Source organism: Hyperoodon ampullatus (assembly GCF_949752795.1).
Source record: "Hyperoodon ampullatus genome assembly, chromosome: 3".
NCBI classification, from domain to species: domain Eukaryota; kingdom Metazoa; phylum Chordata; class Mammalia; order Artiodactyla; family Ziphiidae; genus Hyperoodon; species Hyperoodon ampullatus.
This window is the reverse complement of record NC_136916.1, coordinates 53,447,016-53,474,894: the sequence shown is the minus strand read 5'-3', so window position 1 is coordinate 53,474,894 and position 27,879 is coordinate 53,447,016. Positions and strand designations below refer to the sequence as shown.

The 27,879-nt window shown below is 38.7% G+C and overlaps 2 protein-coding genes across 3 annotated transcripts in view; both read right to left on the bottom strand.

Annotated features, from left to right (window-relative positions):
* APH1B (aph-1 homolog B, gamma-secretase subunit) overlaps nucleotides 1-14,723 on the bottom strand; it is a gene marked incomplete at both ends in the record, with an annotated part of 41,527 nt that extends 26,804 nt beyond the window's left edge. Inside the window, 4 exons of one of the 2 annotated variants that reach the window (XM_079699941.1) lie at nucleotides 7,020-7,142; nucleotides 7,962-8,032; nucleotides 13,080-13,250; nucleotides 14,611-14,723. In XM_079699941.1, coding sequence (XP_079556067.1) covers nucleotides 7,020-7,142; nucleotides 7,962-8,032; nucleotides 13,080-13,250; nucleotides 14,611-14,723 — 478 coding nt within the window. The remainder of the gene's footprint in view (nucleotides 1-7,019; nucleotides 7,143-7,961; nucleotides 8,033-13,079; nucleotides 13,251-14,610) is intronic. The other variant, XM_079699942.1, reaches the window with a different exon arrangement.
* A 10,987-nt stretch (nucleotides 14,724-25,710) lies between these two features.
* Nucleotides 25,711-27,879, bottom strand: part of RAB8B (RAB8B, member RAS oncogene family) — a gene marked incomplete at both ends in the record, with an annotated part of 62,695 nt that continues 60,526 nt past the window's right edge. The window contains 2 exons of the mRNA XM_079700366.1: nucleotides 25,711-25,803; nucleotides 26,724-26,774. Coding sequence (XP_079556492.1) covers nucleotides 25,711-25,803; nucleotides 26,724-26,774 — 144 coding nt within the window. The remainder of the gene's footprint in view (nucleotides 25,804-26,723; nucleotides 26,775-27,879) is intronic.

Sequence of the window (27,879 nt, the reverse complement as noted above, 5' to 3'; positions counted from 1 at the left end):
TTAAGCCTAGGAAGGCCCTTTGAAGAAGCAAAAGTCAACTCTTTTTTTCCATAGTGGCACATTAAGAAATACTTGAAACTCTCTCTATAGGTCAATTATTATCACAAAAATGCTGCATAACAAACCAAGCCAAACTCACTGGCCAGAGCTGCCATTGGGAGCATGGGGTCTAAGGCAGTGCTCACAGGAACCTAGGGTGCAATTCCCTAATTCAGTGAGTGTGGGCTCTCAGGATTCTATTACTTTGTATTAATGCTTCACAGACTTCACGAAATTAACTAGGACCTTCTCATGTCTGTCTCTGCCCTGGAGTAGTTTCAGCACCAACAGGTTTACCTTTTCTTTAAAAGTTTGCTCCAAAGCGTCTCTCAAACATCCATGCCTGACTCCATATATAAAGCAAAAGGTAGCCCATAAGAACTTGGATGGAGATTTAAATGGAAGTGGGAGGTAAGATTTGCAGTTGGATTAGATGTGAGTAACGAGAAAAACAGAAGAATCAGGAATTACTCCCAAGGTTTTGGGCCTGAGCAACAGGAAGGATGGAAGTGCTTCAACTGAGATGAGGGAGACCACAGAGATACCCCGCTTTAAAGATGCCATCCATGCCTTCTGTCCTCCAGAAATGCTGGTAAATCAGCAGTATTGCAATCACTGTTCCACTGAATGTAAGGAGAAAGTCTCCTGAGAGATGGAAAAGCAGCCTACCATCTGAAACAAGGCACTTCATTCTCAAGATTGAAACCGGTCCCTGGTGCCAAAAAGGTTGGGGACCGCTGCCTTAAAATAAACCTCAAGCTTGATTAATCCCTTCATAGAACCATGAAGATTTCCAAATTTCTATGCATGTAAGAAAAGTGGTTTTGGGAAATTTAGTTAAAACCTGCTCCAGGAATAGTGTTGGAAAACCTCAGAGTACACCAATGAAACATGTTACAATGTGAATGATTCCCCCAGAAATTGTGCAATGCAGCAGCACTGACGTGCACACTGTGATTCTCTTTAGCAGAGCTGAGGGGAGGTAGAAGAGTGAGCTGGTACGAGCGGCCCCAGTAGTGACGAGCATCCTTGGTGAGAAGCGCGCATGGAGCAACTCAGTAAATGCCGGGACTCCAGCACATCCTCCTAGCACAGCTATGGAGCTGCAGAGGATCAAGCTGAGGTTGCTGAGCAAGGCTAGGCTCATCAATAAAGTTGAAGACAGGATTTTTTTTCTCCTTTCAAATTATAAATATTGGGTATAGTGAGTAAACATATATTCCTATGGGGCTAAATGAAGGAAGATACTATGCTGAATGGTATTCAAAAAATATTACCTTTTCCCAATGCAAATCATCTTTATAGGGTACTATCCTGTTCATCACACTATGGAAAAAATCTCTGTAAGATTCACTGAAAACACACGCACACACACACACACACACACAAAAGAAACCACCAAAAATTAAAGGCAGCAGTGGATGAAGAAAATAAGGACCAATTTACATGTGAAGACGACACAAGGCCTGAAGGGAGAGAGAAGCACAAGGCATTAGGCTGCCTGAACTGCAAAGGGGTCAGCAGGGGCTCTCCACCCAGCCATGTGAGCAAAGAGATGTCAGTGTCACAGAAGGTGACCTAGAACACATGTGGAAGAGCCACAGCCTGTGTCATTCTTTCAGTCACTCTGTGAAGCAATTCAATGAGCTGCCTGTTTGCACTCTGCCTAAAGATGGCTACCTGGGCTCTGCACACTTGATAATGTATCATAGGCTACTAGAGCCTGTAACAGGCCAAGGTTTGGGGAAAAGACATTCCAAAAGTATAATTTTCCATTCTCAGTTATTTGAGAAGCTTGAAGGAAAGACTATTACACTACTGATGTAATGAAAATATATATTTGGTGACAAAACCAATGACACATTACAGTATATGGAGCATCCTTGTGTCATAAGCAGTGACAGTTGTGATAATTATAAGAAATTAAGATTCTAACAAATTCAGAAAAGGATAAGAATTGCAGATTAAGCTCTATTGCAGATCATTTTCTCTGTATCATTAACAATGCTATAGTTTCTCTACCTCTCTGGAATTGGTAGCTATTTGAGACAGTCTTGCATGAAAAGTGCTTTCACTTAAAAGTTTAAACATTTAACAAATTGCCACATTGTATTATAGAAATTATATCAATACTTAAAATACTATGGGAAAAAAATGAATGAATGAAAAAAACTCACTGGGTTACAACAACAAGGATTTATTCTCATGCTCACTGGTCTAGAGGTTGACTGTGCTTTGGCTGATTAAGTGAGGCTGGGGTCAGCTGGACAGCTCTGCTACAGGCTGCTGGTACAGCTGGGTTTGCCTTGTCATTTCAGGTTGGGCCCAGGTCTGCTCTATACTTGTTCATTCTGTGGTCCAGGCTAAGGGGGCATTAACTATGGGGGCATGTTCTCTGGCACATAATCAGAGCCCAAGAGGGCAGAACCAACCATGCAAGTGCTTTTTATGTCTCTGACTTACATCCACTTACATCCAATTAGTGACTTACGTTCACTATTTGGCCAATTCGTGTCACAGGGCTGAGCTCAAAGTCAGGGGTAGGGAAGTACGTTCTAGTCAGCATGAGGTCAATGCAAGGGTGTGGATGTATACTTCTATTACAGGAGAATGACAAATTTGGACAAAAATGAAATCTCCCACATTCCCCTTACTTTTATTTTTCTTCAAGCTCAATATTCCTCTTCCCTTCAATCATACAGCTTGTAGATCTTTCACCATACTAACGATGTTCTTCTATACCAACTTTAGTTCTTCAGTATTCCTATTAAATCACAATGCTCAGAACTGAACACGATACTCTACATGTGATCTGACCCATACTGATTTCTCCTAGTAAAAGGTTTAGTGGCTGAAAAGTTGAAAACCTTACCTAGATAAGAGCACTGCTAAGAAAATAAAATACTGGGTTAGCCAAAGAGTTCATTCAGTTTCAAGTAAAAATAAAAGGCACATTTTTCATTTTCACCAAGAACTTCATTGAACAATGTATTCATTAACCGAGCGAACTTTTTGGCCAACCCAATACAAATGAATGGTTTGGGGAAGTTTTAAAAATAAAATATCAGCTATCCTTACTGAGTACTAAAGACATTTTTCTTCTAAAGCATAAGGGAGGCAATTCAGAGTGATAAATCCAGATACCACATAAATTAGAGAAATTATCCTTTCTCCAAATTCTATTCTTCATTTCGAGAACCAAATTCTCTACCCCTGGGCTATTTTACAGTTTATAGAGCACTTAAATATATACTCTCTAATTTCATTTCATTCTCTACGACCTTGAGCTAGGTATTATTTTTGCCTCTGCTGAAAGATGAGGAAATTGAGGGGTTAGATGGAAGTCCAATATTTCCTGTGCCCCGTGAACAATGTCTTTCTAACCTCCAGGACTACAAGGAAGACTGCTTCCCTCTACCTGCAACATTCTTCCCTGACAACCACCTTGCTTTGCCTGCCACCTACCATTCATCCTTTAAATCTCTACTCAGATAGCTCTTCCTCCATAAGCATTGCCTTTCTTTTTCTTTTTTTTTTTTTTTTTTGCAGTACGCGGGCCTCTCACTGCTGTGGCCTCTCCCGTTGCGGAGCACAGGCTCTGGACGCGCAGGCTCAGCGGCCATGGCTCACGGGCCCAGCTGCTCTGCGGCATGTGGGATCTTCCCGGACCGGGGCACGAACCCGTGTCCCCTGCATCGGCAGGCGGACTCTCAACCACTGCGCCACCAGGGAAGCCCTGCCTTTCATTTTTTTTCAATAAATATTTATGAGTTCATCTAGAAACAAAGAACTCCACAAGGTGCTGGGGATACTGCAGTGAACAAGACAGACAGTCCTTGCACTTATATGGCTGAGCATCCAGCTGGGGAGAAAGACATAAACAAATAACTACACAGTTGATCAATTAATTCCAAATGTGGTAAGTACTCCAAAGGAGAAGTACAATACCACCCGAGGGGGTTACAGCTTTTTTGTGCACTCATGGCTCTTCCTCATCATAGTATTTATCACACTTTGTTGTAATCAGCTGTTTGTCTTTATTCCCTGCTATGAGTGGAACATATAAACATTAACTGGGCTGTTAAATAAAAATACTTAATTATTTGTGGAATGAGTGATTAAATGATCAAATGGACTTGCCCAAAATACTAAATTAATGAGCCAGGGTAAGACTTAAAATTAAGACTCCAATTCCTATAACTTGCCTCTATACAGAATAACCAAGATACAGTAATGATTCTAATAAAAGTTAACGTTAGCCTACTACACAACTACAAACAAAAAGAATTAACTTATAATACATTTAATTTGTAAACTATGCTGACTTGTCACATGAAAACCTATGTACATACAGGTATCATATAGTGTACATCTTGTACTAACATAGACATACTAATTATACCCCGTATTCCTGATTATTACTTAGGCATTTATAATGGAGTATGTTAAACTATTTAACTGAAAAATTAAAAAGAAGCTCATGCCTAAGTACATGGTAACAGCAGCAGTTACAAATAATATATGCAATAAACACAAATACATGCAAATTTGGGGTTATTATTTTTAAATGCAATAAGTAGTTTCTTAAGTGTTTAATTCAAAGGTTATGCTCCAAAGAATGATGTTATAACAAATAAACTCTAGCACATGATAAAGTAACAGCTATTCTTGACTCTATAGGTACACATCCACAGCATGGTCAACCTGCCGTCCTAACTTAGCTAAAGATATTAAAACACTTTATTTTCTTTGAATTTATAGACATCACAATACAATCCCCAAATTGCTAGCACATTTTTTACTTTCTTCCAAAAGAATCATTTTAAGCCAATCTTATGAAAACAGCCTAGTTCACAAAAGGGAATTAGCGCCATCTAGTGACAGAATCTGGTAGAAAAGTAAGTTCCACTAGGAGACTTGAGAAACCAAAAAAAAAAAAGCTTACGTAGCAGTCTAATAGACTGATTTAAGAAAATATAGAAAACTGCTGCAGTAACACCCCCTCCTGGTTATGTTTTATTAACTTATATTGGATGCTAACAGATTTTAGCATTAATATTACAGTTGTTCTAAAAATCGAATACTCATTATTATGTTCATTTTTTAAGACTGTCAGAAATATTCTAATTATGGAATGTTTAAAAGGAAGATAATTTGCTATGTTGGGGGCGCAACTAAATAAGTAGGACCCATTCCACTGACATACTTTCCTGTCCTCTAACTTGTAGCCGGACATGAACGGCCCTGAATAACTTGCAGGCCTTGAAAAGCCCTTATACATTTTTGTACAGGGACGAGTCATTTGGGGGGCTGTATACAGGATGGATTCCCATGAAAAATGTGTTGAGGAAAGGCTAACCGGGTGGGAGTTAATGGTAGTAATCTAGACAGGAGATACCAAGGTCTGAACTGAAATGATGAACAAGGGTCCACTGGGTTTGGGGATCACGATAACATGCAGCATGTCTCTCAATTTTTTACTGCAGCAATTTGTTTTTTTAATTTGGTCATACCTCCTTATATCTTTTCTATTATGTTAAACTGCATTGAAATGCTTAATCACTTTTTTGGTCTTATTCCCTCTACAAGATAAGCTCCTTGAAGACAGAAATTACTTTAGTAAAGATGATAAATTTTTTTGGAAAGGATTCTATTTATTCTTAATAAGATGATAAATTAATAATGATTTAATTAAAAGAATCTGTGCATAGGGTCACTTACTTCAACGACACAACTTGTGAAGACAAAAAAATACAGTGGGGTTTTTAGAAACTATTTTTTAAAAGATTCTTCTTGTGTAATTTAGGAGAGATCTTATATTAATTATGTATATTACCAACTCTCAAATGTGTAACCACTGCACCATGGGGACAATTTTCATCTGGTGGATGAAAAGCGGTTTGAAATGGGTTGGTCCTTTTACCTGCATCTTTGGATAAAGGTCAACTCATCTATTATTTTTTTCCTCTCAATTTCTTTTTTTTAAAAAATATAGTACAATTTATTTTTAAATGCTCAAAAGCAAGAATATTAAATTTTCTTTTTTTTTTTTTCAGATACACACATGAAGGTAAAACTTTCAGGTTTTACTTTCAAAGTAAAACATCGATACATGTTAAAAACCTAACTTTCAGACCTGGTTAACCCAGGGACTTTATAACACAAAATCAGGGCAACAGTTACCTGTGGGGGAGGAGTGAGGAGGAACAAGGGACTTAAGTTCCTGCTGGAGTCCCAGTTCTTAAGGAACAGGGAAGATGGATTGTTACAGTTAAAATTAAATATATATATGTTTAAATATATGTTTTTAGATATGACATTACCTCACATTAAATAAGAACTATTTTCTCTCCTCTCAATTTCAAGATTAAATTATACTTCCCATTCCCAAAAGAGGCCAAGATGACAAATGAACTAAAGATTAGGGCTACAGTGAAGAGAAATATAAACTAATAAAAACAAAAACAAAAAAAGCATATAGCCTATAAAAATTCACTTACAATATATCAGCTATACAGCAACACTGTTAGTATAGTAACAGAAAAATAAATTTTATGCAAGCTTAGTTCCACTCTAAAATTCTACAATGCTCTAACTAATTTTTTTTTTTTTTCGGTACGCGGGCCTCTCACTGTTGTGGCCTCTCCCGTTGCGGAGCACAGGCTCCGGACGCGCAGGCCCAGCGGCCATGGCTCACAGGCCCAGCCGCTCCGCGGCATGTGGGATCCTCCCGGACCGGGGCACGAACCCATGTCCCCTGCATCGGCAGGCGGACTCTCAACCACTGCGCCACCAGGGAAGCCCCCTCTAACTGTAATTTTTATTTTCCTAGGTCCTTTCCATCACAGTGTCTAACAGTATCTTGCCTTTAGAAGATATAACATAAATTTCTATACACTTCATTTCCTAAGCCAGGGAACTCCACTAAGGATGATCATTTAGATCATAAATCTGAACATTCACAGCTACCAGACACATACCTGAATTCAGAAAGAACTGGGGAGGGTCTCCATGAATGCCCACTGTGCCCGGTCCCAAGGAGTCAGACAGGGTATTTACAAAGGAAAATACTCCACTCATGATTCCAAAGCCCAAGCCAGAAACTAAAGAGGAAGGAAAACACTGTTAAACCTTACTCAAGCTGTGATTTCTCTTCAAATCAAATTCCCAAGGGCTAAGGAACACTATTTTGTTGAAGGAAAAAGGGTGCACATGCTGTTAGAAGCAGTAGAAAGCTGGCTCAGAAAAGGCAAGCACTTGGCTAAATGATGAACCGAGAGAGAAGTGGGGAGAAAAGAGGAAAGGAAGTGGTCAGTGAAATGTAGCAGAGAAATGAAAAAGGAGAGAAAGAGATCCAGCAAGGCTCCAAAGGGACAGGCGAGACAGAAGGAGACGATACTGAAGCTCTGACTTTAATTCATGACAACAGAATCTTAGAATTAAGTTTGATGGAACTGAGCTTGAGGGGTGACTGTATTGTAAAGAGGGATCCCTGGGTCAAGCTGGGTGACTCAATTTAGGGACCCGGATCCAACCTTTAAACCATAATTCTGAAAGAAAAATACAAAGATGTATTAACTGTATTAATATGAAGAGTCCTCTCAGTACAGACAAAGTCATGGAAACAACCCAGAGAAGGTAACAATAACATCACTTAGAAATTGTTAACTAGAGTGTATACATGTTAAAAAACCTAACTGTCAAATCTGGTTAATATTTAATGGACACACAGATAAGGGTCACCTGCAATCACTTTCCTTTACATAAGGGCCCTGGAAAGCTAGAAAAATAAACAATGTACACCAATAGGCCAATGAGGTAGTAAAATACTACTTGAAACCTACAAAGATTTAAAAGTTAAAGATGGCTTTTATGTCAAGTCTGATCTTTTATCTTTAAGACGCTATGCAGTTCTAACTTACCATAAGCCAGCAATCGCATAGAGGGTGCTTTCTCACCTGGGTTTATACTCTTCAAACCCTCACTGGATTTTCTAAAATAAAACCACACAGATAATTTTTTTTAAGTAGTATATCAGAAAAACACATAAGATATTTTAAAAGCCAGATACTTAATGAGGTTTTTGATCACATTATACTCTAAATCTAAAATCCATTTAAACAAACACAGCAAGTTTTCAATTAACTAAAGTCAACCAAAATTTCCAACCAACTTTTGCCTTTTATCTGACATTCACAAAGAGGAGGAAAAATAAGAAGAATATAATAAACAAGCCATCAGGGATTGAGTTTAATAATACAAAACAAAGCAATACTTATGACTAAGCTTAGGAAGTATTTAATTCAACATCATATGGCATCTACCACTCTGCATTTTTCCTCTTCCCAAAGTACTGTATCTTCTATTCCACTTCTTTGGTACTTTGTTGTATTTCCGCCTGGATTAGACTTATTCTGCCACTCTCCCTTCTACCTTCCACTCATTAGAACGTAAGTGGTGCTCACTCTTCAAAGTCTAGTTCATGCAACAATTGCTCAAAGAAGCCACCTTTACCAGTGATTGATAATTATTCATCCCATCTCTCCTTACTCTTAAATCCTACAACACTGACAGTGTGGACTCTCATATGGATACCTAATCAAATGGTCTTCTGATTCGAAAACATTATTTGTTTCATAACCCCAGTCAGGCCTCAGGGGAGAAGTAATCAGGGGAGAATAAAATGCTACCCTCAGAAAAGAAGATAAATGAATACCTGAATGAAACATTAGACTACTGCTCAATAAGAAATGATCTTCAGAGTGATCATATCCATGCTTCTGTCGTGGACAATTCGCCAACTGACTATGAGCCCCTGCACCCCACACAAATGCGTGAGGACTGTGGCAGGTCGGCTCCGCTCTTGTCACTATTGCTACCCCTTGTTGGCTAGAAAGTCTGCAACAACAATCCTGATGCAAAGGATATTTAAATTATATTTAAAGTATATTTATTAAAGCAATAAAGGAACCAAACATTTTACAAGAATTTTTCAACAAGTGCTGAAACAAAAATGAGTTCAATTAACTCTAAGAGTAGAAAATTAACCGGGACATGGAAATTATATTCTGGGTATTGTGTTAATTAAATTTTAAGGTATGTATATTCACTACAGTGAGCCTATCTCATGACATAAATATAACTATTGACTACATTAAGGCAACACAGAATTCAACCAAAATAGTAATAAACATAAGAAGGTCTTTGGGACTTCCCTGGCGGTCCAGCAGTTAAGACTCCATGCTTCCAATGCAGGGGGCACAGATTCAATCCCTGGTCGGGGAACTAAGATCCCCGATGCAGCCAAAAAAAAAAAAAAAAAAAAAGGTCTTTTTCTTTTCTAGACTCAAAAGAAACAATTTGCCATTTCAGTGCTCTCCGTTTGGAAGCATCATTTGGTAGCAGGGACATGAGCCAAAATTTAAGTGACTGTCATCTTCTTTCTCTGGAGCAGTAACCACCTGAAATGTGCAATTTTCCTAAATAAACTTACCTGTCACAGGAATGTTGTTAAAGGCTAATGAATGCTTAGAGACCTATACAATAGCAATAACTTCCATAAACAAACAGATATAATGGTATAATAGAATCAATAAATTTTGGAGGATTTCTGTTTTATATAAATTGCTCAGCAATGAATAAAAGATTTTTGCTATTTAGTATAACAAAGTACTGCTATCACAAATATATTAAAGATATAAATTTAAGGTCTAGGGCCAACATTAGGAAGTGAAAAAGTAAAAAACACCATCAGTTTCCGTGTTCCTGACGGATACATCACACAACTGATGATGTAAGTGACGGTGATTTTTTTTTTTTGTGACGGTGATTTTAATCTGACCATTTTACTGAAGTGGAAAATTCTTTGTTTGCATTTATTATTGTTTCCAAGAACAAAAAAGAAAAAGCTCAATTTTTTAAATATAAACTTTGAAAAACAAATGATAAATCATACCAGCTTTCTTGTTTGTTCTGATTTACTTTATACGTGTGTGTAAGAGAGGGAAAGTACCAAGGAATATGCATATAAAGTAAATACACCATTTTAGAAAATTTTTTAAATAGACTTATGCCTTTTAAGACATTATAGCAATGATTATCTTATTATTTTTTCTATAAATGATTTTCTCAAATTACCAAATATTTATGGTATCAGCATTATAAGACAATTGAACTAAATTACAAAAGCTTCAATCCAAGCCAAAAAATTCTAATGTATGTTTTAGGCAATGTGCAGGACCATAACTTGGATTTTTCTTTTTCCTTCTGATTAACGTAGAAAGGGCTATCACATGTGGCCACATGTCAATTTCTCACAGTGCAACTCTTTGCTAGGCTGAAAGTGACAATTCATTCATTCAAGATGAAGTACTGGTCCTAAGACCTAAGCCATGAAATAAATTTATATTGGACTACAATGATAAATACTTTGATTCAATTCCATATATGTAAAAAAACTGGTGCAAGCTCTCCACTTTTTAATCTTGGCACCAAATTCAGAGAGCGAAAATTTGATTGAGGCAGTACTTTAAACTTAAAAGTTCAAAACCTACTTTGGCAGTGGAGATAATTAAAATATTGATTAAACTGAAGTTCCTATATTTGAATGTAGTAAAGCCTAAGAGAGCAACTTAAATATATCTATATAAATGTTAGTCATGAATAAAGTATCATAATAATTCTCAAACTTGTTTTAACATGTAACTACATAACATCCAATATTCTAAAATGTGCTAGGAAAATACTGGACCATATTCCAAAGGTTTGTAGCAGATGCATTTTGTAAAGGCAAACAAAGGCAACTGTTAATACAGGTTTGTCCTATTATTTGTTTGCAGATCTCTAAATGTCCTTTCAGAGAAGCAAACATGGTTTCCCCAGAAGGCCAAAGAGGCTTCTGTGAACTTCCTGGCATGAGAGCCTGCAGAATGACAGCCATAATTCCTCCTGCATGTGGCCCTATGCCCTCACTGCCCTATTAAAAATGGCAACTCTGGGACTTCCCTGGAGGTCCAGTAGTTAAGACTCCAAGAGGCGCAGGTTCCACCCCTGGTCGGGAACTAAGATCCCACATGCCTCTCGGTGCAGCCAAAAAAAAAAAAAAAGGCCACCCATGGGGAGTTCCCAGGTGGTCCAGTGGTTAGGACTCCGTGCTTTCACTGCCGAAGGCGCGGGTTCAATCCCTGGTGGGGGATCTAAGATCCCACCAGACACACAGCCGTAGTCAAAAAAAAAAAAAAAAAAAAAAGGCTACCCATGTTCAGCTTGTAGTCCTTTGGAACCTTAGGTTAGTGCCAATAAAGGGTTGCTTTTCAGGTGGAAACCGTGAAGAAACACAATAGTGAAGAACAGCAGATACCCATTTAGTCACTCCAGGTAAGTGAGGTTTTACAACCTCAAGTCCTAAGGGGTTATTAAAGTCACATCCTGATCTATGAAAAACTACTGAAATTAGTAAATGCAAAACCAACATGAGCCAGTGATGTTGGAGACAGGAAAATCCAGTGCAACCCGAGGCTGAGTTAAGAGAACAGTGCCCTGTCAAGGGTGGGAAGGACCCTGCTCTCTGCACTGCTTCGACCACAGCAGGGTACTGTGCTGGGTTCCAGGCACAGGTAAATCCCAGGCACCAACAAAAAGGGGTGTCCACTGACATAAAAGAACAGAGATGGGAAAAGGTTTGGAAGCCACATCCATCTCTCCTGAGGGCCAGCTGAAGAAATGAGGAATGTTTAGCCTTGAAAGAGACAAGATGACAACTGTGTGACAGAGACTGCATTTGCCTGTGCAAGGCAGAGGTCAGAAAGAAGGAGATTTTTATTACCTTAGTATATTCTACAGTTAAAATTAAATTTTGGAATAGTAGTAACTGCTGCATACCAGAAACATTCAACCACAGCTGAATGTCCATCTGTTAAGGGTATTGTATTCCCATGGAACCTGAAATGTTATGTTTGATTTTTATTTGTTGTTCCTTAATATTTCCAGGAACTAATGGAAATTTCGTTTTTAAACTTTTTCTCAGATATGACTTTTGCTTCTAAGCAACGGCTTCCTGGTTTTCTACTTGTGATTTACATTGCTTCGTTATTAAATTTCAATATCTGTTATTAAAAGCAACAAGTAAAAAATACAGAAGGCCTGGCATATTGGCAAGAACAAATTATCAGAAGCCTATTATAAGAGATGTTATTGAGGTTCTGTCTTGGTTGCATCCATGAAATTCATAAAGTGCTTTAATTATCTCATTTGCAGAGATGAGAAGACATAGCACTCTATTTATCACTCTATCACCTTAACTAAGCCTTACTACATAATCAAAGCCAATCTCATGACTACCTGAAAGAAAATATGGTTCCAAGTTCAAGCTGTGTTTCAAAACAGTGGTTTCATGTGAGATCCTGATGGATCCTACAGATGACCTACTTTCTGGCCTAAAAAGGGAACTCATGCCCACGGCTTTTTTTTAATGTATTTTTCTATTCTGGACATGAAATCAAATGACATATCACAAAATGAACCCCTGTTCCTCCCTAATACAGTCAAAATAATGGCAGGCATAATCACCATAAGAATTATCTATTTTAGGTGATGTAAAAGAGAAGTGCATATAAATTCTGATCTGTAACAGTTTTTGTTCTTCTTGTTCCAATGACTATTTCTCTAGCTTATTTTTCTCCATGACACTTACTATCTTTTAATATACAATGTCTTTTCTTGTTTATTCATTTGTTGTCTATGTCTTCCCACTATAATATTACCACCATGAGGCTGTCTTTTAATCATGATGTATCCCCAGTACCTAGGGTATGCACGGCATTGAGCAAATTCTCAAGACATATTTTTTTGAACGAGTGAAGGAAGGAATGAATGTCCACAAGTTAAAATACTCAATATTTTCAGGCTGGAAATGTACAATCCCTTGGCTTGGAACTATGTAGGAAGACATGGACCTTCAAATACAATAATACATTAATGTTTCAAACTACTAAATCATAATTCAAATAAAACTGGGAAAAAAGGTAAAGCATTTAACTTACTTTAAAAGTTTATAATATGCAAACCGGAACATTTCTTGGATAAGGACTGAGATTAACACTCCAAAGATCAGCAGATCTCTCTGTCTTGGTTCATCTTTGTTATCTGTAAGGGTTGCTGCCATGAACCAAATGAAGGAAGAAAGCAGCAGAGACACCAGCCAGAAGAAAGCTCTGAAAATTGGGGGGGGGGAGTTACAAGTGAACAGGACTAATAATGATTTAAAAGCAGAAAAAATCCTGCTTGAGAAGGAAGAGATTTCCTGACAAAAAAAGTGTTCATGAAGCGATGCTCTTAACCAACTGGTCCTAATCAATGGTGCAGTTTCCCTGGTGAAATAAACATGCAGGCCAAGAAGAATTTGAGATTTTTCTTAAAAATCACTTTTTTCAGTGACCCTGCTGTTTGTAAGTACATCTGCAGACTAATTGCCAAGGACTGTCTGTCTGGAAACTTGGTTATTTGCTAAGCTTCCTAATTAAAGCTTTGCCCATTGATGTGCAAATGTCTTTTCCAGGAAAATGTCTACATCTCTATTAACAGAGCGATTGGTTTAAAATCCAGAGGTTGAAAGCCTGTGCTCTGATCTACATCAGTCTTCCAGGCCTGGTTTTTACAACATTCCTGTGGATTTTAATGATTATAACAAGCTTTACAGACCTCTTGCCCAAATCTCTATTGTTTTTTAAATGACACGTGTGATGCAGCATTTTCAATACAGTTGTGAGAGGTGAGAAGCTCAAAAAAACAGCCTGGCCTCGCCTGGCTGTTTCTCTTGGTGCTTGGAGACTCAGTGGCGGAGAAGGTCGTAGGGGAGCTCCAATAAGAGCTGCCAGACAGGTGAAAACGGATTATGATCTCATTCGCCACCAGAGTTCGGTATTGATCAAGCTCCTGCAAGGATACGTACTACAGGTGCTGCGGAGTTTTCACAGGTTTCTACCGTTTGGCCGCACACCTGAATCACCTGGGACGCTCTTAAAAAGTCCGAATTCCACCCCCTAGACATTCCTATTCAGTTGATTCAGGGAGGGGTAGGTGTTGGGCATCGGTATGTTTTAAAGCACCTGATCCCCAGGTGCTTAAGGGCTCTTAACTCGCTGGGGATTACAGATGCCTATCAGAATCTGAGGGAAACTAGGGACCTCCCCCTCCAAAAAAATAAAAGATAGATATTTGAAGTTATCCACAATTTTTAAAATACAATTTTAATGTATGACTCACTAACGCCCACCCACGGACCCTAGGCAAAACTCGGGAGCCAAGCGTCAGGGTTTTCTGAGACCCACGATGTTATCTCTTTCCCTAGAGCTCGCCCGCTGGGGTCGCTGGGCTCTTGTTCTTTTCTCGCCGACCGTCGGAGGAGGGCGAGGAGTCCCAGGGGAGTGGGGTCTCCGCTCTCCCCCCTCCTAACCGTTCTCCGCTCCAAAGCCCAACGAGGACGAGCCGTTTGGTGAGGACGCCAGGTATCGCCGGTACCCCCGGCGGGGGAGGGGAGCCCCAGGTCCGGGTTTCCCGGCGCAACCGCCTTACCCGATGATGAGGAAGATGATGCGCAACGGCTCGGTGGCGATGGTGAAGATGTAGAGGGCGAGCGCAGGCCCGAAGGCAACGAAGGCGCAGCCGAAGAAAACGGCCGCCGTCATGGCTACCGCAGAAGCCTGCGCGGGGGCCTAGCGGGGACGCGGGGGCTCAGATCGACAACGGAGAAGAGCGCGCGGCGAGGGCGGGGCAGGCCGAGGGGCTGGAGGCGGGGCGCGGCGGAGGAGGCGGGGGCGAGGCGGGGCGCGGCGGAGGAGGCGGGGGCGGGGCGGAGCGGGGCGCGGCGGCGGAGGAGGCGGAGGAGGCGGAGGAGGAGGCGGAGGCGGAGGAGGAGGCGCGGGAGGAGGAGGGGGGCGGGAGGAGGAGGGGGCGGGAGGAGGAGGGGGCGGGAGGAGGAGGGGGGCGGGAGGAGGAGGGGGCGGGAGGAGGAGGGGGCGGGAGGAGGAGGAGCGGGGGCGGGAGGGGCAGGAGCGGGGGCGGGAGGGGCGGGTCGGGGCTCACCTCCGGGCTTTCAGCCCGGGAGACTTAGCAGCTTCTGATAAAGAGGCGGCGGTAGCTGGAGACTTTAGGGTAGAAGCTTTGGCACCGCCCTCCCCCCCCCACCCCGCCACCACCACTGGTACGCATCCATCAGGCCAACGACACCGCCCACGAGGTGGCTAAGAGAAGGGGAGGTCCCTAACCCGCTTTGGAGCCAGGACTGGGGAAGAGTCCAGATCAGCTAACGAAAAACTCCGCGCAGGACATAGGCAGGATTCCATTTCTAAACAAAGGAGTCTTTTTTTGAAGCACATTATGCCATTTGTATAGTTGCGGGAACTTCGTGAAACTATGTACAAAACCCTAGCTGGGAGAGCAGTGACCCAGGCGATAACTCACAGTAGAAGCTGTCCATCTCGGGGTTGTTTTGGCGAGCTGGTTTTATTTGTACCCCACTCCCGCCAAGTCTTTAAAAAGTTGTTTTTGAAGGCATTCTTTGATCACCCCGTAATAACAGTAACATCTCCCTGCTCAGTTTTTACTTGCTCATTTGTCTCCCCCATTAAAATGTAAACTTCTGGAGGGCAGGGTCTTTGTTTTGTTCTTTGTTGTTTTTGCAGCAGCAAGAAGGTGCTGAACCAAATATCTGTTCAATGAATGAAATAATTTTAAAAGTGGAACTTACAAACATTTGCTATTTTATATTAATTAAACAATTTCTGAAAGGTTTACAAGTTAAAACCAGAAGGTTAATTTCCGTAATCATTCACATCTAAGATTTATCTCCATGTCTAATGGGGATAATAATACGTCATGGGTTATTTTGAGGATTGTGCCTGCACAGTAAGTGCTATGTAAGTGTTAGCCATTCCTACTTATTCTTTAATGTCTATCGTGAATAAAGCTCTTGGAAATCAACACTGAAAAGACAAAAGTTGGGACCTGACTGAAGATGTTTTTGCAGCTCACCTCTGAAAAATGGGCCTTCAAATAATACAAGTATTTAATTTTTATGGTAAAATGTCACCTTTGTCCATTTAAAACAGACATATATATTTTCCTATTACTCCACAGAATTTTTCTTCATTTTGAAATGTCTTGTCCATCACCTATTAAAACTCAGGTTGAGACAACAGTTGAAACTGATAGAGTGACTCACCATTAGATAGACTCTTTTGGTTTTATCCTGAATCAAATTTGTCAAATACAATTATATTACTTCAGCTCCATGCAGAAATGCCATCACAGAGGCATATCCTACTCACATCCTTGGTGTAAATTAAGCTTTTTTAATACAAGAAATTGTAAGCAGATAGGATAGGGGGTCCCCAGAGAAAGAGAACCAGGCATGGCTTCATTGACATAAGAAAATCTGTTTCTGGCCTAAGCTATTTTGTCATCTAAGCCTAGACACAATGCTTGTCCTTGAACAGGCCTTAGTAATTAATAGTCTTAAGGGAAGAAAATAATGTAGGACTGTTGCTGGGCAAGAGAAGTGACAATAGCAAAGATAATATATCAGTAATAAAGACTCCCAGCTCTGTTTCAATGGTAAAGATTAGCCTGAAGCCTCAACCACCAGATCAGCTGGAACCTAAGGGGTGATGATGTTGACCTTTTCTGACCCTTGTGACTTCAATCAACTAAAGCTTGGACTCTGTCAACCTTTGCCTCAATTCTATGCTGAATTCTCCTCTGCTCAAGCGCCTACATAAATATGCATGTACCCTTAGCTTAAAACTTCCCCAGTTTTGCTGTTTGGGGAGACACACTTCTTTGGGAAAGATCCCCAGTGTGCTCCTTACTTGCTGCAAGTAATAAATCCTTCCTTCTCCTGATCTTTGGCTTGGTTGTGTCTTTTGGCTCGACACCCACCAAGAGGCGAACCCCATTTTTTGGGTAGCAAAATGGCCATCTACATTTTTTCTTGCATATTTCATAAACTATTTCATTATCATTATTCAATATCTCTAATTTACTGTTTGAGTTCAGGGCTAGAAAAAAGTTTTGTTTCTCCTGACAAATGCATACGCTCAGCTTGAGAGCTAACTCATCATATTCAGGCTTTATCTTAATTCCCAGGAAGCTTGGAGCTAAATTTAATAGTCAGTTGTAGCAACTATTCTTTTTTTAAATTACAATTACTGCCATGACTTCAGAATATGGCTTATTCTTTTATCCCTATTTTGATTTGACTATCCTGATTTTAACCAAGATCTGTGTCTCCATTAAAGGTGCCTCAAATACTTTGGAAGTAGACAACTCAACATGCAGAGCTATAAATTGGGGGAATTTGCACTTACGTTATCTTGACCATATCTCAGTTCAATTTTAGTCCCCAAGTCCAGTTAAAAAATGGGACGGCAATGCAAAATGTAATGACTCTGCCCCCCTATCTATGAAGACATATTTAACTGATGTCTGTTGGAATAAAATAGAAAAGGAAATAACTAGACCAAACTGTCAAAATCACCAATAAGGTAGACTTCTTCAGCATTCATGGTTATTTACTAGAAACACTTATTTCAAGTTTTCTCTGAATTACATTTATATGATGTATGGCTGTTTAAAAAGCACTTTTACACTGATTTCCACAATTCTTTTACAAGTGAGGAATGTGAGGCTAAGAAGCAGTGCTATTGACTCCTTAAGTTTTTATGAACTTACTATGAGTTTTCTCCAAAGACTTGAAAACATACTAAGTGAGGGTGGGAGTTAAATCTCTAAAAGGTGCCTGGGGAAAAGAGGCTGGCACACACTATGGATAAGGATATCGACTGCTGGGTATGCGCCTGGAGGAGTGGGAGGGTGCAAAAAGCAATACCACATTTTAGCAATTTATCCAATAAGGCTTGGACATACCTACCAGTAATTCACAATATACTAATGAATTCACTTGAGCTTTATTTTCTGATAGTGCTGATAGATTTATACTCAACCATTTATTCATTCATTCAAAATGCATGCTGCGTGAGTATGAAGTATCAGGCAAAATGCTAGGGATTGGGAGTACACCAATGAAACAGTTGTGCTCCTGTCTCCACTGAGCTTACAGTCTAGTGGAGAAGCCAGACAGGCAAGCAGAGGGGTTATGAGGATATACAGGAAGGGGGAAGGACAGCCAATCCGAACTTGTGAGCTGTTGCTAAAAAAGATGACACCCACTCATTCAGGTCTCAGCTTTGGAGTTAGCAAAGCTAGGAAGTAGGGGAGAAATGGAAGGACAAGTGGAAAGGCCTCAAAGTGAAAGAAAGCAGGGCATTTCTCAGGGACAGAAAGTAGTTCAGGATGTCCTCTCAGTGTGAGGAGAGATAAGACAGAAAAGGCCAGCAGGTTAGAATTTACCTCAAGTCTGGAGTTTATCCAAGGGAGTGACAGGCTCAGATCTCCTTTGTAAAGAAAATGGAAGATGGGATTTCAGATAAGAGGTCTTTGGCATCTGCAGATGAATCAGGGCAACAGCAGGAGTCTGGAGAGAAGCAGAAAGACTGAAGAGATTTAGGAACTGTGCAAACAAAATTTAATGACATGATGAGCTACATGGAGTGAGGGAGGGAAAAAATCAAGGGTGATGACTTCTGGAAAGGTATATATATTCTAAAATTAATTAATATTAATTAATTTTACTTGTACTGACTGAAAAAAAATGCACAACCTAAAAGTTGAGAATTATGTTTTATTCGGCCGACTTGCTGAGGGCTTGGGACTGCTCTAAAGAGCCAAAGGGAGGAGCCAGATATATAGGAGTTTTGAAAACAAAAACAAAACCCAGCGGTTAGAAGTGCTGATGATTACTGTTAATTAAAGAAAAACCAGACATCTCAAGTTAATGAATTTAGCACTCTTCTATGTGTGGGAAGACGCAAGAGTCTTGGCTCATTGAAAACATTCCTTTGATATGCACCTTAGCTATCTAGGGTCAGGATCCTGCTCTTCTTCATCCTGAGTCCCATCTGGGTGCAGTTTTGGGTGGCAGCTGCAGTGGCTGAGGGCTTGATGGTCGCAGCATCCTTTGTTTACTGATATGGCATGTGACATTTTTCATCCACGCTTGCTATGGGGGCATCCTCATATATCCCTGGAACTATATTGGAAAACCTAAATTTTGAGAGTAGAAAACATGAAGAAAGGGGAAGAGAGGGTTTACTCAATTTATCAATACATAAAGAGCATTCTGGGTGGTTTATCTTATTAAAAGAAAATTCTTCTATATTTAATAAAGGATAAAAGAGTGTAAGATATATAACAAAGACTAAAATAGTGTAAGATGAAGGCCAGAATAAAAACCAGATAATGAAGCTTCTCTTTTTATTGCCAAACTTACTGAGGCACTGATGAATTTACTTCCATTCTTTCTTCAAATTACAAGTAAATGGAGAACCAAACAGCTCCTAAATTACACTTAGCTTTCTTCAGCAACGTGTTGATTGTGATGACTACTGAAGTTCACTGATTCTTTCAACATTTATTAAACACATACTATGTGCCAGGCTCTTTGCCTGATACTGTGACTACAAAAACCAAAGACTCGGTCCCCACCTTACAAGAGCTTAGAGTCTAGTGGGGAAGGAAAGTAAACAGATGATTTGAATCCAGGGTAGTGAGTGACACTTTGGGCAGACACAGGAGGGCGTTCCTAACCAGGGATGGGTTGTGGCTGAAGTCTTCCCAGAGAAACCCTTACTGAATGAAGATAAGTAGAAGTTACTGAAAGATAAGGAGAAGTTAGACAAGGGGCAGGGAGTCCGAAGAAGGAGCAGCATAAGGAAAGGAATGACAAAGCATGTTATGTTCCAGGAAATGCAATTACTGGCGCAGTTCAAAAGGTACATATGAGTTAAAGAGTGACAAAATCTAAGGCAGGAAAGAAAGATGTGGGGATCGCAAAGGACTTTGCCAGGCTACAGAGTTTAGTTTTTTTTTTCCCCAAGGTTATGAGATTAAATTTGGCAGGGGTGTAAGACTTCAGTTTTAAAAACCTGTCAGCACTGTGAAAACTGTATTGGAGGAAAATAAGATTAGAGACTGGAAGACTGGTTAGGAGAGGCTGCAGAAATCTAGGCAAAAGATAAGGAGGCCTGAACAAAGAGGCAAAAATAATGGGCAAGGAGATAGATTAGAGAGTAAGGAGTTAGGACATGTAAGACTCGGAGGTTGATTAACTGTTTGGGGATCTGGGTAGATGACGGTGCTATCAAGATGGAGAGAAGAAGAGAAAGAATAGGTTTCTCCTCTTGGGATTTAGAGTTCTTGGTGGGAATTGCTGGAGAAGGAGGAAAGATGGAGAGTTGAGTTGGAGTTTCAGACATGTTGTTTGATGTACCTGTAGCAGATTCAAGGGGAGGTGTCCAGTAGGCTGATCAACTTTGAAGTCTGGCCCTCTGGAAAGAGCCTGGGGCTAGAGATACAAATGTGAAAACTGTATTAGTTTCCTATCGTTGCTGTAAACAAATTACCACAAATTTAATGGCTTAAAGCAACACAAATTTACTCTTATAGTTCTGGAGGTCAGAATTATGAAATGAGTCTCACCAGGCTAAAATCAACTACTGAAGCCCACGCACCTACAGCCCGTGCTCCACAAGAGAAGCCACAGCAATGAGAAGCCCGTGCACCACAATGAAGAGTAGCCCCCGCTCGCTGCAACTAGAGGAAGTCCACACGCAGTAACGAAGACCCAACGCAGCCAAAAATAAATAAAGACTTGACCTTGAAGAAAAAAAAAAAAAGAATGAAAGGAAAATAAGCTTGAGAGGAATTGTGAAGGTTCAAAATGGTTCTGGGGATGAATGGCAAAAGCTACCGGGAACATGCACCAGCCCAGGGGTAGAACGCTGGCAGAACATCGACATCCAATTGTGTTATTTGAAAGTGAAAACAACAGAAACTAAACACGCAAGGACTAAGAAGGGAAGGACGATCAATTTAAGGCTGCAGTTCTATAACAAAATAACCTCAATGTATGCTGAATTAAGAATGAGCAGGAGCTCTGGCCATTTTTCTCAGTCTTTAAGGAACTCTAGGGCGGGGGGGGCGGAGGGATAAATTAGGAGGCTGGCATTAACACATACATACTAAAATATATAAAATAGATAACCAACAAGGACCTACTGTACAGCACAGGGGACTATACTCAATATCTTGTAATAACCTGTAAGGGAAAAGAATCTGAAAAAAAATATATCACTGAATCACTGTGCTGTATGCCTGGAACTAGCATGACATTGTAAATCAACTACACTTCAGTTAATAAATAAATAAAATTTCCCTACAAAAAAACAAGAAGAACTCGAAGTAAGATGTAAAGTTTGCTAAAATATCTCAAGTCTACCGTGGTTTGAGACACACACTTAGCAAATTAGAAGAAACATTTTAAAAATGTGCAATCCATTTCAGAGAGACATAAGTATTTTCATTATGTAGTTTTTATTTTAGACGAACATTATTGTAAAAAAAAGTTCACCTGGAATAAAATCCATTTTTTCTTAAAAAAAACACAGCATCATTATCAGTACACAGTTAATGAATTGGCTTAAACAAGATTAACAACATGACAGGTCCACTTTATCTGCAGGAGCTTTTTCACATTAAGCCATTGGAGCAAAAGTAAAATATGCTCAAACTTACAGTAGGATGATTCTATGGAAAAAATGGATATTTCCCATTAGGGCATGATTTTAGTCAAATAGTTTACAGTATTTTGCTTTAAAGGGACAGTGTCAGCTGCAAATAAACAAAACCCATATATAAGGCCATAGGAATGAATTATAATTAAATTCACATTTTTAAAAACGGTAAGAAATAAAACAAGAAGTTCTATTGGTTCTTGGCAATAAGAAATGCAATAGCATATGGCACAAGCATTTCAAAAAATGAAAATTTGAAAATATCCCTAATTGTTTGCTAATTTTCATTTCTGTAAATTTCATTTAGTTTTTTTCATACTGAACATGACACCCATTAATTTTATCAGTCTGAAAAAAGACCAATTCTACTGTAAAATTGTGCTAGCATTTGAAATTTTATTAGTATATCCTGTCCATCTAGGTCCCTCTAGGACAAGGAATTTCATTTTTAGACATTCCCCCACCCCCTTCTTTGGATATAACAAGAAGGAAAAAGGAATGTCCTTTCTGTTAGAAGAAAAATTATAAAAAATCTGACAGCAGAAATGAGTGCTTAAAATCAGAGAAAAGTAAACCAACATAATGAAATGCTATTTTAAAATTCTAAGCTTAGAAGCTCATCTTTAAAGATTAAGAACTAAATTTATAAAGAAATCTAAGTCATGAACTAGGAAAGGAAGTCTGCTTACACGTATCACTTACTGTTCACAGGAAAAACTATAAGCCTTAATACAGATTCTCAGCATTCAGAACCTGTAAAATGGAGTTATAATCTCTTATTTAGAAATTTCTGCAAACATTTATCTATATTGCACAGCTAAATTTATTAATGGAGACAGGAAGATAATACTTTTTTTGCGCTACTGGATATGACATGTATGTTCTATCCTAAACTATCTGCTACTTTTTCCAATGATGCCTTTAGTTCAAAACAAAACATATAGTCTATATTGTGTTGGATACTTAAAGACTGGCTCACTGTTTTTCTACTAGGTATTAGAATACTAGTTAGCTAAATGAGGTATAATTAAAAAATAGTCCTTCAAAGTAAAGAGTATAGTCTTCTGAAAATTTATAACAAAGACTGCACAAAATGTTCATGTAAATAGTAAGAAACCCTGCAGCACCTCCTAACTGATGCACAGGTGGATTATTTTCTCATAATCTGTCTGAAGTAAAATATAGCTAAAATAAGTTCCCAGTGAAACGCTTTACAATCAACTGATTTACATGCTACTTAGTTACAGCACATTTTCATTGTCTGATACCCTCAGACTCCATTTGAAAAGATCTAGTCCAATCATTGTCAAAAATTAGCACACTGATAATAAAATGCAGCCACTGAACCACTAATACTGCTTCAATAAACCTTCATGTACCTTTATCCATAAAACCACAAAAATGTTCACACAAAACTAGATTTCAGCAGGGAACAGACAATTATCTGCCACTAAATTCATCTACAAATAGAAAAAATAATGCACTATATGTACATTATTAAGCAAAGTGGAATATTTATTAGGGCATTTTACCATGCAGAAAGTGAATCTCCTATGGTCTTAGCTCAAATTATATACAATTTAGCAAAGCTAAATGTAAGAAAATAGCAAGGACAATTTATTTCTATATAACAGTATATACCCCCAGTTTGCTGCTACTTCAAAGAACACTTTTAGACTCATCTAACTTTTATAGGCTCTTTCAAAGGGAAGTTCATGGAGACTAGTTATTAACCCATATGAGACAATAGAAGAGAGAGGGAAAAAAAACAAAAGCAAAGCATTCTGTTTAAAAAAAAAAAAAAAGGCTAACCACAGAATATGTCAGTTTTGGTTTGCAGACAACCCCTGAGATATAAACCAAAGTGTTAAGACACCAAAGAGTTGGAGGTAAATTACTAAGAGAGTTACATTCATACATGGTGTCATAGCACTTGCCTTTTAGAAATTACCTTGTTACCATCCAGAAAGCTTAACTGCTGGGATCTTTTTCTGAAAATCAATGAATACAAGATGTTTCTAAGAAATTATCTTTTTTGTTCCAGAAATCTATCTAATTTTAAGATGGTAGACTTACAGTCAACTTTTGATCAAGGAACTACTGATTTTACTGGGACACCAACTGGTGCCTTTAAGCCTATAAGTAAGTACAAAAAAAAAAAAGAAAAAAGAAAGAAAGAAAAAATCAAGGAGACTGAAATTTGTGAACAATAAATTTAGTGAACCCATCAAAAATAGCTCTGGTATATATTTCCTGCCACTAAATTGTGCATAAGTTTTCAAACAAGTAGTAAAGGTTGACTGGTCCAAGTATTCTAATGATACATCTTAATTTGAAGCAGAATTCTCTGCGGTAACAAGCAATCCATTTCCACTTTCATCTCCCAGACTTAACTATCAAGCATGATGGTAACCTTTGTGAAACAAAACAGGCCAAACAGGAAGAATAATTATTATTTCCTAATCACCTCTTTATTACTCCCTTCTGTGTTATGACACTGAAGGCTAGAATAACAACAATGAATTTGGCACTTTAACACTAAATACCTTTTTTTCTCATGTGACGGTTTCATCTACAAAAGGCATACCAGTACCAGTGTTTGGTGAGAAAGGCAGCTAAGTTTTTTGGTTGGCTTTGGTCCAAATGGCTGGACCAGGTTCTATAACAATGCACCTGAACGGATGGAACTGGGTTCTACACATTCAACAACAGCTGTTGTAAAACTGAAACCATGCTCATATTTGCTCTAATGAAAAGGCAAGACTTTTCCTAGAGGCTGCACTAGGTCTAATTAATCTTATTTTTAAAAAAACGCCCAAATTAAAAAAAAATCATTATTTTCACCATTACCAAGAGCTATCTCTATGAAATTTATATCCACAAATTAATCTCTATCCCTATAGGTAAGCGTTCTGTGAACTAAGTCTAAATATAACTCTTGTTAATTCTTGTAGACAGGGATTATGATAAGAATTGGGCATTACTACTAAACCAACAGCTAAGGAGTGAATCTAAGACAAAATATATTATGTTTGCTGATGTGACAGAACAACAATTAGATGCTGAAATAAAACCCTAAATAGTGTGTCTCTCTGTCTATGTAAAATTTCAGTTTAAGAAGCTTACACTTAGAAACAGACAACAATGTTCAATATGTTATGTTTTAGGTGAGTGATTATAATAGGTCAAACATAGGAAAGAAGAACAAATACAAAACTCAAGAAAAGCGACATTAAAGGGATTTCCAAATGCAGTGTCAATAGATTAGGCAGAGGTAATCAACAAATCACCTGAAAAAGTGATTTATTCAGCTACCCAGACTCTCTGGCAAAAAAGTCAGGAATGAAGCAAAACTCTAAACAATCTGAAGAAATAAAGAAACTGTGGCCTTTGATGAACAGATGGGCATTTTTATGAATTTTTAAGATAAATTTTATCAGAATTTAATGACTCTTTTATTTAAGAAAATCAGAGCCCTTAAATAAATGCTATCAATGCAATAACATTTGGCCATATGAACCTAACCAGATATGCTATAATTTTCGTATATTAACCTCTGCTTTGAATGTTCTACTCTTTTTTTAAACATTCCCGAATGCAAACTTGTCTAGAACCTCATCAGACAGAAGTGTGCAGATATGAATCTCAGATTGTGCTGTAACAAGGAAAGGCTAACAACTGATGTGCAAAGTGAAAAAGAAAAAGATAGCAGCTTCTGCAACACGCAGTAAAACAGAGGAAAAACAAGTTAAGTCCTGCACGTGTCTCCACTTCATTGTTTCCACGTTTGAAAGAAGAAGCCTGTTATCTTGATGGGCCATGAGATTGGAATCCACTGCACATTCTGTGTGCAGAATCTAGGTCTAGGTTCAGCGGTGCTCTCAGTAGCAGCCAGACAGGATGATTCTGAGGCTGGGTGACCTGTGCTTTCAGAGAAGCAGGAAAGGGTCCTCTAGGTGTGCTGCAGTCTCTCAGAAAGAGTTCATCAAAGTAGCGAACAACGGAAGAAACTGGTCTTCTTTGATCGGTTTTCTGTTATTTTCACTGGTCCACCTGCCCCTGATGAATTGCTGTCATTCTAAAAAAAACAGAAGATGGAGTTAGCAAGGAAATCAAAGTTTCATGGTTTCAGCCCAATTACCTAAGAAATAAAAAAATATCTAACCATGCCATAAATGTGTCCTCAGTAGTGTTGTTAATTAGGAAGGGAACTAGTTAAGCTCTGATGTTGTCTGTTTCTTTGGAAACGGTGGGTTAATATAGGAAAAATATTTTAAGGCTAGCACCTAATATATTAACCACATATTAGGAAGTTCCTAAGTCCAGTTCAAAAAAATTATAACCAAAAGAGTGTAAAGTTTCAAGGGTAATAATGGAAACAATGTTAAGATACTGGTACAGGCAACCCCTTTCTTGGAGGTAAGAAGAGTTGGTAACATAAGGTATACAATTATATGCAAGATTCAGGTTAGACCAAACTTTCCGGGACGTCGTAATGATTCATCACTGAGATTGTTTCAAATTTAAGCAAACTTCAGCGACTTTGAGATCATAATTATATACTGATATAGAGAGAGATAAAAAGTTTAATTTTGCCATTATTACTTTAATTATTCTGATCAAAATTCAATTAAAGACCACTTAATGGGGATATATGTATATGTATAGCTGATTCACTTTGTTATAAAGCAGAAACTAACACACCATTGTAAAGCAATTATACTCCAATAAAGATGTTAAAAAAATAATAAAAATAAAGACCACTTAAAGAGCCAGAGGAAAGAACTGAAACAACTGCAGCTCTGAAATAAGAAATTTGAAGAAACAGAAATAAGAATCAAAGTTTAAGCGGGTGAAAATGTAAGTCAGGGAGAAAACGGGTTAATGTGAATATATTATAATCAGGCCTATCCCTTTAATTAAATAAATAAACAACACAAATAAGAAAACAAATTTAAAAACAGCATAAGGAAAATAAAAATTATATGTCATACAAACCATTTTTCTGTTGAGTTTTGTCATTATATCCCGTGCAAGTGTAAAAAATGCCTAAAGGTAAACCAAAGATTTCATTATTATATGTTTATAATATCTTTTAAAATAGAAATATAGCCTTTTTTTATTATTTCATTATAAAATATAAATATATTACTTTGAGGTTTTTAATTGAGAAAAGAACATAATTGCAATCACAGTAGACACATGACTACTGTAACTTACTTTTCATTTATCATATCATAAAGGTTTTCCAGTGTAATCAAACTGTCATTCATCAAATATTTTCTGCACATAACATCTGGCACAAGTTCCTAAAATGACACTTGTTGAATTATGGGTATAATAAGATCACTTGGGAGGCAGAGGCTCTAAAGCTCCTGGGCATCCCCAGAGTGGGGCACAGTTCCTGGTCTAGGAGATGCTGAATATCTGTTTGATAACTGAAGGAATAATTATGAATTACCCTATAGCTCTAAAATTTGTTTTCACAAAAATCTCCACCTTTTATTCCCAACCTCCTCTCTTTCAAATTGCTTTCACTCTTATACCTGAGAATATATAACCTCTCGTGTCGCAACACTCCAAAATCCCAACAGTTCCTACAGCTCAGCTAAATTCCCCACTGTGGAAATCAGTGAAATAGAAGCAGGACAAATCTCACTGGCATTTTATGCCTAGCGCCTCTTGACCCAAACCCAAGCCAAACGTTTTTAAAACCTATCATCCCTGGGACTTCCCTGGTGGCCCAGTGGTTAAGAATCCGCCTTCCAATGCAGAGGACAGGGGTTCAATCCCTGGTCGGGGAACTAAGATCCCATATGCCTCAGGGCAACTAAGCCCATGCACCACAAGTAGAGAGCCTGTGTGCCACAACTACAGAGCCCATGAGCCGCAACTATTGAGCCCGTGCACTCTGGAGCCCACGTGCCACAACTAGAGAGAAGCCCAACTGCCGCAATGAAGAGCCTGCCTGCTGCAACGAAAGATCCCCTGTGCTGCAACTAAGACCTGACGTAGCCAAAAATAAATAAATTAATAAATTAATAATTTAAAAAAAAACTATCATCCCTACTTTGTTTCTACATGACTCTTAAGGCTTCCTCAGTTGTCTCCATGCTAAACCCACTGGTATGTCAGTCTGTTCCCAATCACTCCT